Genomic DNA, 16,573 nt, shown 5'->3' on the forward strand with positions numbered 1-16,573 from the left:
CTACTGATGTCTCAATTAATTTTACTTTTATTGGTATATATTTTTATTTTTGAAATTACCAGTAGCTGCTGCATTTTCCACCCTAGGCTTATACTCGAGTCAATAAGTTTTCCCATTTTTTTGTGGCAAAATTAGGGGTCTCGGCTTAGCTTATACTCGAGTATTTACAGTATTTTGTTTATTTTACTCACTTGTGTATCACAGTCTAAATTCCCTATCAGTATGTCTTTGGAATGTGGGAGAAAACTGGAGAACCTGGAGGAAACCCAAGCAAACACAGGGAGAACATACAAACTCCTTGCAGATGTTGTCTTTGGTGGGATTTGAACCCAGGATCCCAGCGCTGTAAGGCTGCAGTGTCAACCACTGAGCCACCGTGCTGCCCTATATTATGGTCCCTATAGCCCCATACACACAGAATAATGGCCCCTATTAAGCATGATGGCCCCCACAATCTCCCCCCACACAGTATGATGTTCCATATATCCACCACACACAGCATCATTGCCACCACATCATGGCCCCCACACAGTATGATGCCCCCTTAACCCCACACACAATATCAGAGTCCCCACAGGCCTTTAATTTTATTTTAATAATGTCAGAAATGATCTCACCTTGCCCCGTTCCCCTGACATGCTGCCCTCGTCTGTGCAGTGTGTGGACTGAGGACCCACTTTAGTCTAGCAACGTCATCATGCCAGTTGCGTACAGAATCAATGGTGGGACAATGAGTAGACAGCTCTCTGTTACACCATTCTGTTCAATGGTATCTTCATCACGGGGATGAAAATATTGTTAAAATTGTGACAAGGAGGCGAGGGATAGGCCCGAAGCAGTCGCGTGGTCTCCTGTTAAGGACAGTACGCCACTTCCTATACATGTATGTGCCTATAGGTGGATCTGGTGAAGGTAAAATTTACTGAAAATAAAATGATTGAATGTTGCTTGTGTTTATGTTAGGGACTCAGAATATTGCGTGAGTGAAAGCAGGACCCCGAGGAGCAACCTGGGGACGGCTGCAGAGGGTGATGGACGTGGTGTGGCCTACAAGATGGGCACCAAATAACTTATGCCTACAGACAAAGATGTAAGTGCAGCGCTGGATTCCAATGTAATAAATGGGAAAGGGTACAGTGATGGGGTCAAATATTTATCATCCAAGGATGATGTTCAGAGTGAGTAGTGAGACATTTCAGTCCTGGGCTACTAGACATAATTCAGTTGTTGTGTGTGGGTGGGGGCGATACAGTTTTATAGTAATACAGAGTGGAAAAGGTATATTAATACAGAAGCAAAGCAGAAGACAATTAAACTTGCCACAAAACAACTAATGATATGATAAACCTACGTAAAATCACAAAAGATAGTTACGATTTTAACACAACGTTATTCTGCAAAAGGAGTAAACTTAATATAAAGTCATAAAGTGCCCATCCCCCACTATGTAATGACCTCTGCGCCGAGGGGTGACGAAACATGGGCAAATCCATTCCCAGAAGTTCTTTTTATAACGACTTTCTGCATTGCCCATAGTGATCCAGTCCATAGATGTAGTAATGAGTCCTAGGTCGTGTCAAAGTGCTTCCATAAGCTCTAGCTCAGTACAATTCTCCTTCCTTATCAATAGATACATAAATGTGACGATAGGATGCAAGTGGGGTTGAATTCCGTCCTACACATCATGAGCCGCGTTACACCATGTGGCATGTACCCATGTTCTGCCGTAGTTACATGAGGGTGACAATGGAGCGTACTGGAGTAATGCAGTCTGATGGGAGTCCCGCCACTCCAGCTCCTCCCGTTAACACGTGCGCAGTGGTTGGTTAGGTTTCAGTCATCTGTCTGTCCAGCTGAAAAAGTGAAAAAGTCAGTGTTAAAGGGGGTTTGTTTAGGATTTGGAAAAATGTGGCCACACGCAGAAAATAGGTTAAGAAAGTCCTATATTCACTTCTTGAGGCTAGGGTCACATGACCGTGTATTCTCACATCTGATAAAATTGGGTAAATTATGCAAATCACACTCAAATCAGAGTTTGATTAGAATGTGATCATAGAGTGATCTCTTTGATGAGGAGAAGGTGAAGGAAAAAAAAAAGGTCTCCATCTTCTCCATTGTGCTATTCTGAGGAAAATCGGACTGCACTCAGTTATCATCCAAACGCAATGACCGCAAAAAAGCACATATCAAGAGAACCACCACATCGGCCCTCTTTCTTCTGGTCATCGGGCCCCAGCGGCAGGATTCTGCCGATGCAGTAACTGAACCTGCGTCCGAGATTCACTTTCAGTTAAACTCTATTGCTATGCAGGCCTGGGCCCACACGTCAGTAGTTAAAAGCTGCCAGTCAATCGGAGGCTGGCAGCTGACGTCAGCGTGCACGTCACCGACGTATGACGTCATTGTCATTCGCCTGAGAGTGCGCGCCTGGACTGCGTTGAGGGAACTTTACCACATGAGCGCAACCAGGTAAGAAGAAAGATTTTTTTATTTCTATTGAAAGCAGCATGGGGGCTGGATGGGAGACACAGGGTGCAGGATGGGAGACACGGGGGGCAGTATGGGAGAAACGCGGCAGGATGGGAGACACAGGGTGCAGGATGGGAGACACAGGGGACAGGATGGAGACACGGGCAGGATGGGAGACACAGGGGCAGGATGGGAGACACAGGGGGCAGGATGGGAGACACAGGGGGCAGGATGGGAGACACAGGGGGCAGGATGGGAGACACAGGGGGCAGGATGGGAGACACAGGGGGCAGGATGGGAGACACAGAGGGCTGGATGGGAGGCACAGGGGGCAGGATGAGAGACACGGGGCTGGATGGGAGGCACAGGGTGCAGGATGGGAGACACAGGGGCAGGATGGGAGACACAGGGTGCAGGATGGGAGACATGGTGCAGGATGGGAGACACAGGACAGGATGGGAGACACAGGACAGGATGGGAGACACAGGGGATAGGATTGGAGACACTGGGCAGGATGGGAGACACGGGGCAGGATGGAGACACTGGGTGCAGGATGGAGACACGGGGCAGGATGGGAAACACAGGGTGCAGGATGGGAGACACAGGGGGCAGGATGGGAGACACAAGGTGCAGGATGGGAGACGTGGTGCAGGATGGGAGACACAGGACAGGATGGGAGACACGGGATAGGATTGGAGACACGGGCAGGATGGGAGACACAGGGAGCAGGATGGGAGACACAGGGAGCAGGATGGGAGACACAGGGAGCAGGATGGGAGACACAGGGAGCAGGATGGGAGACAGGGGCAGGATGGGAGACACAGGGGCAGGATGGGAGACACAGGAGCAGGATGGGAGACACAGGGGGCAGGATGGGATACACAGGGGGCAGGATGGGATACACAGGGGGCAGGATGGGAGACACAGGGGGCAGGATGGGAGACATAGGGGGCAGGATGGGAGACACGGGGCAGGATGGGAGACACGGGGCAGGATGTAGACACAGGGGGCAGGATGGGAGACACAGGGGGCAGAATGGGAGACACAGGGGACAGGAGGGGACAGAATGGAGACACAGAGAGCAGGATGGGAGACACAGGGGGCAGGATGGGAGACACAGGGGGCAGAATGGGAGACACAGGGGACAGGATGGAGTCACATCGCGCAGTTTGGAGACACAGGGGGCAGGATGGGAGTCACAGGGGGCAGGATGAGAGTCACAGGGGGCAGGATGGGAGAAACAGGACAGGATGGGAGACACGGGGCAGGATGGGAGACACAGGGGGCAGGATGGAGAGAGATGGTGTGGTCAGGTAATTGAAAGTGGCAAGCCGCAATATGCTTTGATGGCAGGATGGAGACAGGGGGCAGGATGGAGACACAGGGGGCAGGATGGAGACAGATGAAGCAGGATCATGGGGCAGGATGGAGACACAGGGGGCAGGATCATGGGGCAGAATGGAAACAGATGGGGCAGGATCATGGGGCAGGATGGAGATAGATGGGGCAGGATCATGGGGCAGGATGGAGACACATGGTGCAGGATCATCGGGCAGGATGGAGACACATGGTGCAGGATCATGGGGCAGGATGGAGACACATGGTGCAGGATCATGGTGCAGGATGGAGACAAATGGTTCAGGATCATGGGCAGGATGGAGACAATTGAGACAGATGAGGCAAGATCATGGGACAGATGGGGCAGAATCATGGACATCACATGGGGCAGAATGGATACTCATGAGGTCAAGATGGGAGAACATATGGCTGGAGCCAGGAATGAGACACACGGGGACCAGGATGGGGGATATTACCATAAGGGCTAATTAAGGGATATTATTACTGCAGTGATGTATTTATTTTATTTTTTGAGGATACTGTTGTAAATGCGGGAGGCGGTCCTCTTACTGTGCAGAGCGACACTAAGTTGCCTTTTTTTCTTTATCTGGTGTAGTTTAGAAGTAATGTGTTATGCAAGCGGTGCTCTAGCTGTGTTATTTCCTGCAGAGACGAACCCTGGCTGGAAGTGATGGTGGTCTGTGCTGGATGAATATGAAAAGCAAAGATGAAGGACTTCACCTAGAGACATCAATGGTGAGTCAGTGTGTTACCTGTACACTGACACTGTATTCTATATACAGCGGTCCTGTGTACAATGTCACCAGTGATCACTGTATTACTTTTACACTGACACTATATACAGAGCTCCTGTGTATAATGTCACTGGTGGTCACTGTATTATCTGTACACTGACACTATATACAGAGCTTCTGTGTATAATGTCACCGGTGATCACTGTATTACCTGTACACTGACACTACATCCAGAGCTCCTGTGTATAATGTCACTGGTGGTCACTGTATTATCTGTACACTGACACTATATACAGAGCTCCTGTGTATAATGTCACCAGTAATCACTGTATTACCTCTACACAGACGCTGCATACTAAGTACAGATCTGTGTATAATGGCAATTATGGTGATATTAGTACTGTGGGTTTTTTTTATTAATGATCAGTATTGTATTATTCAGTCACTATGTGGCGGTAATATGTTGTTGGTCATGGTGTGGCGGTATTTGTTCCTTGTATGTGCTATTATTTGGTCACCATGTGGTGGTAATATGTGGTGTGGCCATGGAGCGGTGGTATTTGTTCCTTGTATGTGATATTATTTGGTAACTGTGGTGGTAATATGTGGTCTGGACATGGTGTAGCGGTATTTATTCCATATATGTGGTATTACTGGTCTCTATTTGGTGGTAATATAGTGTCTGGTCATGGTGTGGTGGTATTTGTCCCTTGTATTTGATATTATTGGTCATTTGAAAAATAAATAAAAATATATCTAAATTGTATTGTATATTTTAACAAATGATTAATAGGATAGAGTAGAGCAGAGCTCGGTCAAAAGAGTACCTTGTCATGGTGGCGGCTTAAAAAATCTTTTGGCCAAAACAAAAGCTGCTGGCTATATGTGTGAGCTGTTGATGGGAACTGTTAATGTGTGATAGGTGAGAAGTGGAGTTTTTCCAAGAGAGAGTGGTGGGGCTGTGAACAGTTCGAGGGGTGGAGGAGGGGCTGGGGTGGAGCCTGGATGGAATCTCGGGGGGGCTGAAACTTTTGCCAGTATGGGGCCCCGAAATTCCTAGTGGCAGCCCTGCGACCGGCTCTAATAGACTTGTCACAAGACGCCGAGTGCACATGAATGACGGGGTACATACCTGTTATGCGTCACGAATGTTCCTCAGTGGTTCCACTAAAAGATCTGCTCCGCACATGATTTCGCAGTTGTTGGATGAGCTCGGGATTCTGCTGCTGGATCTGTTGTGCAAACTGCTGTCCGCTGCAAGAGACACAGATTCTCCATTGCACCTCTATAGCTAGAGCTGTCATAACTGGATCTCATAAAGGGTGGGCCACAGTGCAAAATATAAAACTGCACCCCCCAATAGCTACCCCTGGGTATCATGCAACCTTTACTTTGCTGGTGAGAATCCAGTGGCCCACACCTATCAGGCAGTGGCGTAACATGAAGCTTGTGCGCCATAGTGCAAAATCTCAAACATAGCCCCCAATGATAATGGGTCCTTTATAGTGCTGGTCTTCTCATATGGACCAAAGGGGTCATGGCTACACCCTTCCAACCACTATAGTTATTCCCCTGCTACCTGGCACCAAAGGGCAAAACCTGTGGATCGTGTCATAAATGTATAAGCTGAGCTAACATACTCACGCTTGTATGAGACCTGAAAGGTCTGTAAGGCCCCCGACTCCTGCAGCTGGGCCCCCGCCAGCATTGGACATCATACCAGACATGCTGCAAGGTAGGAAACAAAGGTTTCAGGATAAAATCATGTTCTGCCTAAGACGTTTCGTATAGCACTATGCATCTGCTGTTCGAAAAGCCCTGTGCACACAGAACTGGCCGACATTATAATAGATGGAGGGTACATTGGGGGGGGGGGGTGGTTAATGTGCTACTAGGTGAGAACCGGAGCCTTATAAGTTTCATGTTGGAGAAAACTGGATAAATTAAGGGGGGGGGGATTCTTTCTTGTAATTTTAAGAGTAGTTTACATTACGAACGCTATACATTATTAAATAGATATTAGACCTGAGGAGGCTGGTGCAATTACATTGAAAAAGAATCCATGTCAGAACATTGGTATAATCCTTTATGAAAGTTTTCCTGGTTGTTATTAAAATGATAATGATAATACAGCCGTTTTGACATGGATTGTTTTCTTTTTTATTAAGTAAGTACACCAGCCTTGTCAGGGATACAAATTCTATTTAATAATGTATATTGTCTGTAATGTAAAATCTGAAGACAGATCCATAATACATTTGACCATACAAATTTATGAATATAAGTTAAAAGGAATCTGCCTGCAGGTTTTTGCCACCTCATCTGAGAGCAGCATGATGTAGACAAAGAGAAGCTGAATCCAACGGTGTGTCACTTAGATTACAGTGTGCAGCCGTTCTGACACAATCAGAGCTTTTGGATTGAGAATGAAGCAGAGCTGAGAAAGCTAACCCCGCCCACACCAGGCCTTGTCACAGGAGAGGGTGGAGTCAGGATAGCAGTCGCTACTGATAATGAATGATAATGTTCTGATGATATAACTTTTACTGTAAGTAAACAACACACAGCCTGATAAGTGACACATGATTGAATTTTGTGTTTTATCCCCAACCTATCACTGTCCTCAGATTACATAGCACAAACAAATATAATGTAAATGCATGTGATATGTTGGGACCAGGGGTTATTGAACTTCTAATACACTTTCTGCAACAATGTAGTCATTCACTGTTTACTTCCCATTGACATACGGTAAGTCTGTTTTGATCATGTGATGGTCACACATCGGCCGGCCAGGTTACAAGACACAACTCTATGGGTATGTTCACACTGCATCTTTTCTCAGTTGTCAAAGACGACAGGTTTTTTCCTGAGTTTTTTTGTTGTTTTTTTTCCAGTATTTTGGGAACTGTTTTTTAGTCTTCCCATTGACTTGTATTGTAAAGTACTGAGCATCTTCCTAGCAGAAAACGCCAGAAGAATTAATATAATACTTCAGGGATGTCAAACTCAAATACACAGAGCACCAAAATTAAAAACTTGGACAAAGTCGCGGGCCAACTTTGAGATTTATTAAATAAAATGTCTACGATTGAGGATGTTTTGCCTTGTCATCAAATATAACGATGAACCTTTTTATATGGAAATAAACTTACAGGGGTTGGCCTATAGACAAAGTACATTTTAATTAAAAGATCTTAGACTAAAATAAACACCTAAACACAAATGAGGCATACTGGAATATTATACGTTATGTAAGAGCTGTAAAAGCAAATGGCCTAATTTAAATAGGTAGTAACAAAGGATAAAAACCTTGAATAATACAGATAATAAAATATAATGCTAATTAAAGTGCCTGCCAAACATAGTAAGATACCCCACAGTGAATTCCTCCACAGTACCCTCCACACTCAAAGTATGATGACCCTACTGTACAACCCTGTAACCCCAGAAAAGTATGGTGACACCATCACAGTATGACTCCCCAACTGTGATCCCCACACAGCCTCTACAAAGTATAATGGGCCCCGCATATCCCTCCATATATTATAATGGACTCCACATAGTTTGCGGCACGCAACGTGCGCCGCGGCAAATTTTAGGCCACGCCTCTGACCACACCCATTCATAATTAGTCACACCCATATCCACGTCCCAACCATACCCATTTAGCACTGCTGATCACACTGTTTCATATACAATAATTCTAAACAAAAAAATATGGCCACACAGTGCTATATACTGTATAATGGCCACACATGATGCTCCATACTGTATATTGGCTGCACATGATGCTCCATACTGTATAATGGCCCCGCATGATTTTCCATACTGTATAATGACCACACATGATGCTCCATACTGTATGATGACCACACATGATGCTCCATACTGTATAATGACCGCACATGATGCTCCATACTGTATAATGACCACACATGATGCTCCATACTGTATAATGACCCAACATGATGCTCAATACTGTATAATGACCGCACATGATGCTCCATACTGTATAATGACCGCACATGATGCTCCATACTGTATACTGGCTGCACATGATGCTCCATACTGTATAATGACTGCACATGATGCTCCATACTGTATAATGACTGCACATGATGCTCCATACTGTATACTGGCTGCACATGATGCTCCATACTGTATAATGGCCGCACATGATGCTCCATACTGTATATTGGCTGCACATGATGCTCCATACTGTATAATGGCCCCACATGATGCTCCATACTGTATAATGACCCCACATGATGCTCCATACTGTATAATGACCGCACATGATGCTCCATACTGTATAATGACTGCACATGATGCTCCATACTGTAATGACCACACATGATGCTCCATACTGTATAATGACCGCACATGATGCTCCATACTGTATAATGGCCGCACATGATACTTCGTACCATATAATGGCCACACATAGCTACTCCTACACACGCGGCTGTGCTCCGTACACTTTGCACACACGGCTCCGCTCCGTACACACGCGCTCGGCTCCGTACACCTCGCACACACACGGCTCCGCTCCATACACCTCATACACACACGGCTCCACTCCATACACCTCACACACACACACAGGGCTCTGCTACATCCACACTGTACACCTCCTGACCCCACACTAGGCATTACTTACGGTCCTCATCTGTTGTGAATTCCGTTCTCGCACTCCCTCCTGTGGTCATGAATGGTACTTTGGTTAGTTCTGCTCTTGGACTCCCTCTAGTCGCTTCGAGCGGAACTGCTGGTCACTGAGGTTGGCTTTATCAGCTGCCCTCGTTTATTGCTATGCTGGTTTCCCTATTTAACTCCACTCAGATCGTTACTTCATGCCAGCTGTCAATGTTCAGTATTGGTTCAGATCTCTCTTGGACTTCTCTGAAGACCTGTCTACTCCAGCAGAAGCTAAGTCTTTGCTATTTCATTTGTTGTTACTGCTGCTTGCATATATTTCTTAGTACTGCTAATTCTAGTCCAGCTTGCTATCATGATATTTCCTTGCTAGCTGGAAGCTCTGGGAGTGCAGTGTTGCGCCTCCACACCGTGAGTCGGTGTGGGGGTCTTTTTGCATACACTGCGTGGTTTTTGTAGTTTTTTTGTGCTGACCGCATAGTTTCCTTTTCTAGCCTCTGACTATTTAGTGAAGTCTGGCCTCCTTTGCTAAATCCTGTTTCATTCCTGTGTTTGTGACTTTCCTCTTAACTCACAGTCAATATATGTGGGGGCTGCCATTACCTTTGGGAAATTTCTCTGAGGCAAGGTTAGGCTTCTATTTCTATCTTTAGGGGTAGTTAGCTCTTAGGCTGTGAAGAGGCGTCTAGGGAGAGTTAGGTACGCTCCATGGCTATTTCTAGGTTGTGCGATAGGAGTAGGGGTTGCGGTCAGCAGAGTTCCCACTTTCCCAGAGCTTGTTCCGATTACTAGTTTACTCATCAGGTCATTCCGGGTGCTCCTAACCACCAGGTCCATAACAGTACAGCTGGCCCACAAAGTGTTAATGCATCTCAAAAGAGGGATAAGAGGAGTTCTGAAACCATTTTTTTTTTCTCTGCAGTGTGTGTTGTCTCTCTTTTCCCTTTAATCTCTGGGTGGTTCAGGACTCAGGTGTAGATATGGATATTCAAGGTCTGTCCTCTTGTGTGGATCAACTCGCTGCAAGGGTCCAAAACATTCAAGATTATGTAGTTCAGAATCCGATGTTAGAGCCAAGAATTCCAATTCCTGATTTGTTTTCTGGGGATAGATCTAAGTTTCTGAATTTCAAAAATAATTGTAAATTGTTTCTTGCTTTGAAACCCCGCTCCTCTGGTGACCCCATTCAGCAAGAAAAAATTATTATTTCTTTATTACGTGGTGACCCTCAAGACTGGGCATTCTCCCTTGCGCCAGGAGATCCTGCATTGCTTAATGTAGATGCGTTTTTTCTGGCGCTTGGATTGCTTTATGACGAACCGAATTCAGTGGATCAGGCAGAGAAAATCTTGCTAGCTTTGTGTCAGGGTCAGGATGAAGCAGAGGTATATTGTCAGAAGTTTAGAAAATGGTCTGTGCTTACTCAATGGAATGAGTGTGCCTTGGCAGCAATTTTTAGAAAGGGTCTTTCTGAAGCCCTTAAGGATGTTATGGTGGGGTTCCCCACGCCTGCTGGTCTGAATGAATCAATGTCCTTGGCCATTCAAATTGATCGGCGTTTGCGTGAGCGCAAGCTTCTGCACCATTTGGCGGTGTCCTCTGAGCAGAGGCCTGAGCTTATGAAATGTGATAGAACTTTGACCAGAACTGAACGGCAAGAACACAGACGTCAGAATGAGCTGTGTTTTTACTGTGGTGACCCCGCTCATGCTATCTCTGATTGTCCTAAGCGCACTAAGCGGTTCGCTAGGTCTGTCACCATTGGTACTGTACAGCCTAAATTTCTTTTGTCTGTTACTCTGATTTGCTCTTTGTCATCCTACTCGGTTATGGCATTTGTGGATTCAGGCGCTGCCCTGAATTTGATGGACTTGGAGTTTGCCAGGCGCTGTGGTTTTTTCTTGGAGCCTTTGCAGTATCCTATTCCATTAAGAGGAATTGATGCCACGCCGTTGGCCAAGAATAAACCTCAGTACTGGACTCAGTTGACCATGTGCATGGCTCCTGCACATCAGGAAGATATTCGCTTTTTGGTGTTGCATAATTTGCATGATGTGGTCGTGTTGGGTTTGCCATGGCTACAGGTTCATAATCCAGTATTGGATTGGAAATCAATGTCTGTGTCTAGTTGGGGTTGTCAAGGGGTACATGGGGATGTTCCGTTGGTGTCAATTTCTTCTTCCACTCCTTCTAAAGTCCCTGAGTTTTTGTCGGATTACCAGGATGTACTTGATGAGCCCAAATCCAGTGTCCTACCCCCTCATAGGGATTGTGATTGTGCTGTAAATTTGATTCCTGGTAGTAAGTTTCCTAAGGGCCGACTTTTCAATTTATCTGTGCCAGAGCACGCCGCTATGCGGAGTTATATAAAGGAGTCCTTGGAGAAAAGGCATATTTGCCCGTCTTCATCACCGTTGGGAGCAGGGTTCTTTTTTGTGGCCAAGAAGGATGGTTCTCTGAGACCCTGTATAGATTACCGCCTTCTCAATAAAATTACGGTCAAATTTCAGTACCCTTTGCCTCTGCTGTCTGATTTGTTTGCTCGGATTAAGGGGGCTAGTTGGTTCACCAAGATAGATCTTCGAGGGGCGTATAACCTTGTGCGTATTAAACAGGGCGATGAATGGAAAACAGCATTTAATACGCCCGAGGGCTATTTTGAGTACCTGGTAATGCCATTCGGGCTTTCAAATGCTCCATCTGTGTTTGTCCTTTATGCATGACATCTTCCGAAAGTATCTGGATAGATTCATGATTGTATATTTGGATGATATTTTGGTCTTTTCGGATGATTGGGAGTCTCATGTGAAACAGGTCAGAATGGTATTTCAGGTCCTTCATGCAAATTCCTTGTTTGTGAAGGGGTCTAAATGTCTCTTCGGAGTACAGAAGGTTTCCTTTTTGGGTTTCATTTTTTCCCCTTCTACTATCGAGATGGATCCTGTTAAAGTTCAGGCCATTTATGATTGGACTCAACCTACATCTGTGAAGAGCCTCCAGAAATTCCTGGGCTTTGCTAATTTTTACCGTCGCTTCATCGCTAATTTTTCTAGTGTGGTTAAACCTTTGACTGATTTGACCAAGAAAGGTGCTGATGTGGTGAATTGGTCCTCTGCGGCCGTTGAGGCTTTTCAGGAGCTGAAACGTCGTTTTTCTTCGGCCCCTGTGTTGCGTCAGCCAGATGTTTCGCTCCCTTTTCAGGTCGAGGTTGATGCTTCTGAGATTGGAGCAGGGGCTGTTTTGTCTCAAAGAAGTTCTGATGGCTCTGTGATGAAGCCATGTGCCTTCTTTTCTAGAAAGTTTTCGCCTGCTGAGCGTAATTATGATGTTGGCAATTGGGAGCTGCTAGCTATGAAGTGGGCATTCGAGGAGTGGCGACATTGGCTTGAGGGAGCCAAGCACCGCGTGGTGGTCTTGACGGATCACAAAAATCTGACTTATCTCGAGTCTGCCAAGCGGTTGAATCCTAGACAGGCTCGATGGTCGCTGTTTTTCTCCCGTTTCGATTTTGTGGTCTCATACCTTCCAGGTTCTAAGAATGTGAAGGCGGATGCCCTTTCTAGGAGTTTTGTGCCTGATTCTCCAGGAGTTCTAGAGCCGGCTGGTATTCTCAAAGAGGGGGTAATTCTGTCTGCCATCTCCCCTGATTGCGGGTGCTGCAGGAGTTTCAGGCTGATAGACCTGACCGTTGTCCAGCGGAGAAACTGTTTGTCCCTGATAGGTGGACTAGCAGAGTTATTTCTGAGGTTCATTGCTCGGTGTTGGCCTGTCATCCTGGGATTTTTGGTACCAGAGATTTGGTGGCCTTCCTTGTCACGGGATGTGCGTTCTTTTGTGCAGTCCTGTGGGACTTGTGCTCGGGCTAAGCCCTGCTGTTCTCGTGCCAGTGGGTTGCTTTTGCCCTTGCCAGTCCCGAAAAGGCCTTGGACGCATGTTTCCATGGATTTTATTTCAGATCTTCCTGTCTCTCAAAGGATGTCTGTCATCTGGGTGGTTTGTGATCGCTTTTCTAAGATGGTCCATTTGGTACCCTTGCCTAAATTACCTTCCTCCTCTGATTTGGTGCCATTATTTTTTCAACATGTGGTTCGTTTGCATGGAATTCTGGAGAACATTGTGTCGGACAGAGGTTCCCAGTTTGTCTAGGTTTTGGCGGTCCTTTTGTGCTAAGATGGGCATTGATTTGTCTTTTTCTTCGGCTTTCCATCCTCAAACAAATGGCCAAACCGAACGAACCAACCAGACTTTGGAAACCTATCTGAGATGCTTTGTTTCTGCTGATCAGGATGATTAGGTGACCTTCTTGCCATTGGCTGAGTTCGCCCTTAATAATCGGGCTAGTTCTGCTACTTTGGTTTCGCCTTTTTTTTTTGCAATTCTGGTTTTCATCCTCGTTTTTCTTCGGGGCAGGTTGAGCCTTCTGACTGTCCTGGTGTGGATTCTGTGGTGGACAGGTTGCAGCAAATTTGGACTCACGTAGTGGACAATCTGACGTTGTCCCAGGAGAAGGCTCAACGTTTCGCTAACCGCCGTCATCGTGTTGGTCCCCGACTTCGTGTTGGGGATTTGGTTTGGTTGTCTTCTCGTTATGTTCCTATGAAGGTTTCTTCTCCTAAGTTTAAGCCTTGTTTCATTGGTCCTTATAAGATTTCTGAAATTCTCAACCCTGTGTCATTTCGTTTGGTCCTTCCAGCTTCTTTTGCCATCCATAATGTGTTCCATAGGTCGTTGTTGCGGAAGTATGTGGCGCCTATGGTTCCCTCCGTTGATCCTCCGGCTCCGGTGTTGGTTGAGGGGGAGTTGGAGTATGTGGTGGAAAAAATTTTGGATTCTCGTATTTCGAGACGGAAGCTTCAGTACCTGGTTAAGTGGAAGGGCTATGGTCAGGAGGATAATTCCTGGGTTGTTGCCTCCGATGTCCATGCTGCCGATTTAGTTCGTGCCTTTCATTTGGCTCGTCCTGATCGGCCTGGGGGCCCTGGTGAGGGTTCGGTGACCCCTCCTCAAGGGGGGGGTACTGTTGTGAATTCCGTTCTCGGACTCCCTCCTGTGGTCATGAATTGTACTTTGGTCATTTCTGCTCTTGGACTCCCTCTGGTGGCTTCGAGCGGAACTGCTGGTCACTGAGGTTGGCTTTATCAGCTGCCCTCGTTTATTGCTATGCTGGTTTCCCTATTTAACTCCACTCAGATCGTTACTTCATGCCAGCTGTCAATGTTCAGTATTGGTTCAGATCTCTCTTGGACTTTTCTGAAGACCTGTCTACTCCAGCAGAAGCTAAGTCTTTGCTATTTCATTTGTTGTTACTGCTGCTTGCATATATTTCTTAGTACTGCTAATTCTAGTCCAGCTTGCTATCATGATATTTCCTTGCTAGCTGGAAGCTCTGGGAGTGCAGTGTTGCGCCTCCACACCGTGAGTCGGTGTGGGGGTCTTTTTGCATACACTGCGTGGTTTTTGTAGTTTTTTTGTGCTGACCGCATAGTTTCCTTTTCTATCCTCTGACTATTTAGTGAAGTCTGGCCTCCTTTGCTAAAACCTGTTTCATTCCTGTGTTTGTGACTTTCCTCTTAACTCACAGTCAATATATGTGGGGGCTGCCTTTACCTTTGGGAAATTTCTCTGAGGCAAGGTTAGGCTTCTATTTCTATCTTTAGGGGTAGTAAGCTCTTAGGCTGTGAAGAGGCGTCTAGGGAGAGTTAGGTACGCTCCACGGCTATTTCTAGGTTGTGCGATAGGAGTAGGGGTTGCGGTCAGCAGAGTTCCCACTTTCCCAGAGCTTGTTCCGATTACTAGTTTACTCATCAGGTCATTTTGGGTGCTCCTAACCACCAGGTCCATAACACTCATCATCGTGCAGGACCATGTGGCAACCAGCACAGCCGAGTCCTGCAATCCACGGAGGTCCCGATCATGTGACCTCTGACTCCTCCCCTCCTGTGACCTCATCACAGGTCCTGTGCGCAGAAAGCAGGCAGCCATACGGGAGGGTAAGGGCCCGGGGCATGGCTTAACACAAGGGGGCGTGTCGGCTGCTTCCAATCTCCTGCTGTCTGCGGGATCAGAGCGTCCCCTGTGGGAGTGCGGGGCAAAGGCTCAAAACCGGGACAGTCCCGCACATAGAGGGACTGTTGGGAGCTATGCCTAACCTAACATGCCCTAACATGTTGATCCAGAGGAAGGCAAAAAAAAACATGTGGCAAAGAGTAAGCTCCACACTGGGGAAAAAATTCCTTCCTGACTCCACATACGGCAATCAGGCTAGTTCCCTGGATCCACACCCTATCAAGGAATCTAGTATATATAACCTGTAACATTATGCTTTTCAAGAAAGGCATCCAGTCCCCTCTTAAATTTAAGTTATTAATCACTCATTACAATATCATACGGCAGAGAGTTCCATAGTCTCACTGCTCTTACAGTAAAGAACCCGCGTCTGTTATTATGCTTAAACCTTCTTTCCTCCAGACGTGGCATTTAAGTCAAAATTACTGTTATTGTGAACAGTAAAGCAAGTTTAAGATTAAATGAACTGTAAAAGGGGCTAAACTTAAAGGTGACATATTATGGCTTGTTCACCTTCATTGTTAGGAAAGGCCAGGTGATGCAAATTTTCTAGCTTTATAAAAACGCAGCCTCCTCTAACTGTGAAGGAACAAATTAAGAAAGATTCTCCATTTTGTGCTTTTGACTCCATTTTCTTGTTGCTTAAAGATAAATTCTGTTATTTAATTAGGTAAAAGGTTATAGCTGCAATGAAGTAACTTTATCTTGTTGTTCACAAGTCTGTTATTCAACTAGGCTATTGTTTATGTTCTGCTACAAGGCCAGAGTGTTCTCTTGAACCAGATAAGGGACTTGGGGGTGTATCGCTATACAAGACTCTGAGGCATCTGTTGGTATGCTTTTTCTATGCCAAGAAGACACGACCATATATGTAGTTTCTGGTTTTTCTGTATCCTCATGGGTTAAGTTTTTCCTGAATTCTTATAGGTTAAGAACTGTGAGCATGTTCTTATGTTGATTGGTTGAAGTATAATTTCTATGATTATGAAAAGTGATACACAATAAACAGGGGCCAGATATCTGCTCGATCCCCCCAAACAGAGACACACGTCTCCGTCTGGTAATTTTCAGTTGCCGGCAACGCCCTGTAGATTAATTTGGAAATCACTGAGTCAACCGTGAAGGATCAATTTAGATCCTCCCTCGACATAACCTTGTGCCAAAAACAGCAGCCATGGATTCTCCTATGCAGCTGTCTAACATTCTGAAAATGAAAATGGTGAAGGCCCACAAAGCAGGAGAAGGCTATAAGATGGCAAAGCATTTTCAAGTTGCCCTTTCTTCAG

The 16,573-nt window shown here is 46.0% G+C and overlaps 1 protein-coding gene across 1 annotated transcript in view; it reads right to left on the reverse strand.

Moving 5' to 3' along the window:
- Window positions 1-1,265: 1,265 nt before the first annotated feature.
- SGTB (small glutamine rich tetratricopeptide repeat co-chaperone beta) overlaps window positions 1,266-16,573 on the reverse strand; it is a 59,583-nt gene continuing 44,275 nt past the window's right edge. The window contains exons 10-12 of the mRNA XM_077286291.1: window positions 6,207-6,290; window positions 5,695-5,816; window positions 1,266-1,853 (exon numbers count right to left, since the gene is read on the reverse strand). Of these exons, the coding sequence (XP_077142406.1) occupies window positions 5,705-5,816; window positions 6,207-6,290 (196 nt within the window). The 3' untranslated portion in view covers window positions 1,266-1,853; window positions 5,695-5,704. The remainder of the gene's footprint in view (window positions 1,854-5,694; window positions 5,817-6,206; window positions 6,291-16,573) is intronic.

Source organism: Ranitomeya variabilis, chromosome 1, assembly GCF_051348905.1.
Source record: "Ranitomeya variabilis isolate aRanVar5 chromosome 1, aRanVar5.hap1, whole genome shotgun sequence".
Lineage (NCBI taxonomy): Eukaryota > Metazoa > Chordata > Amphibia > Anura > Dendrobatidae > Ranitomeya > Ranitomeya variabilis.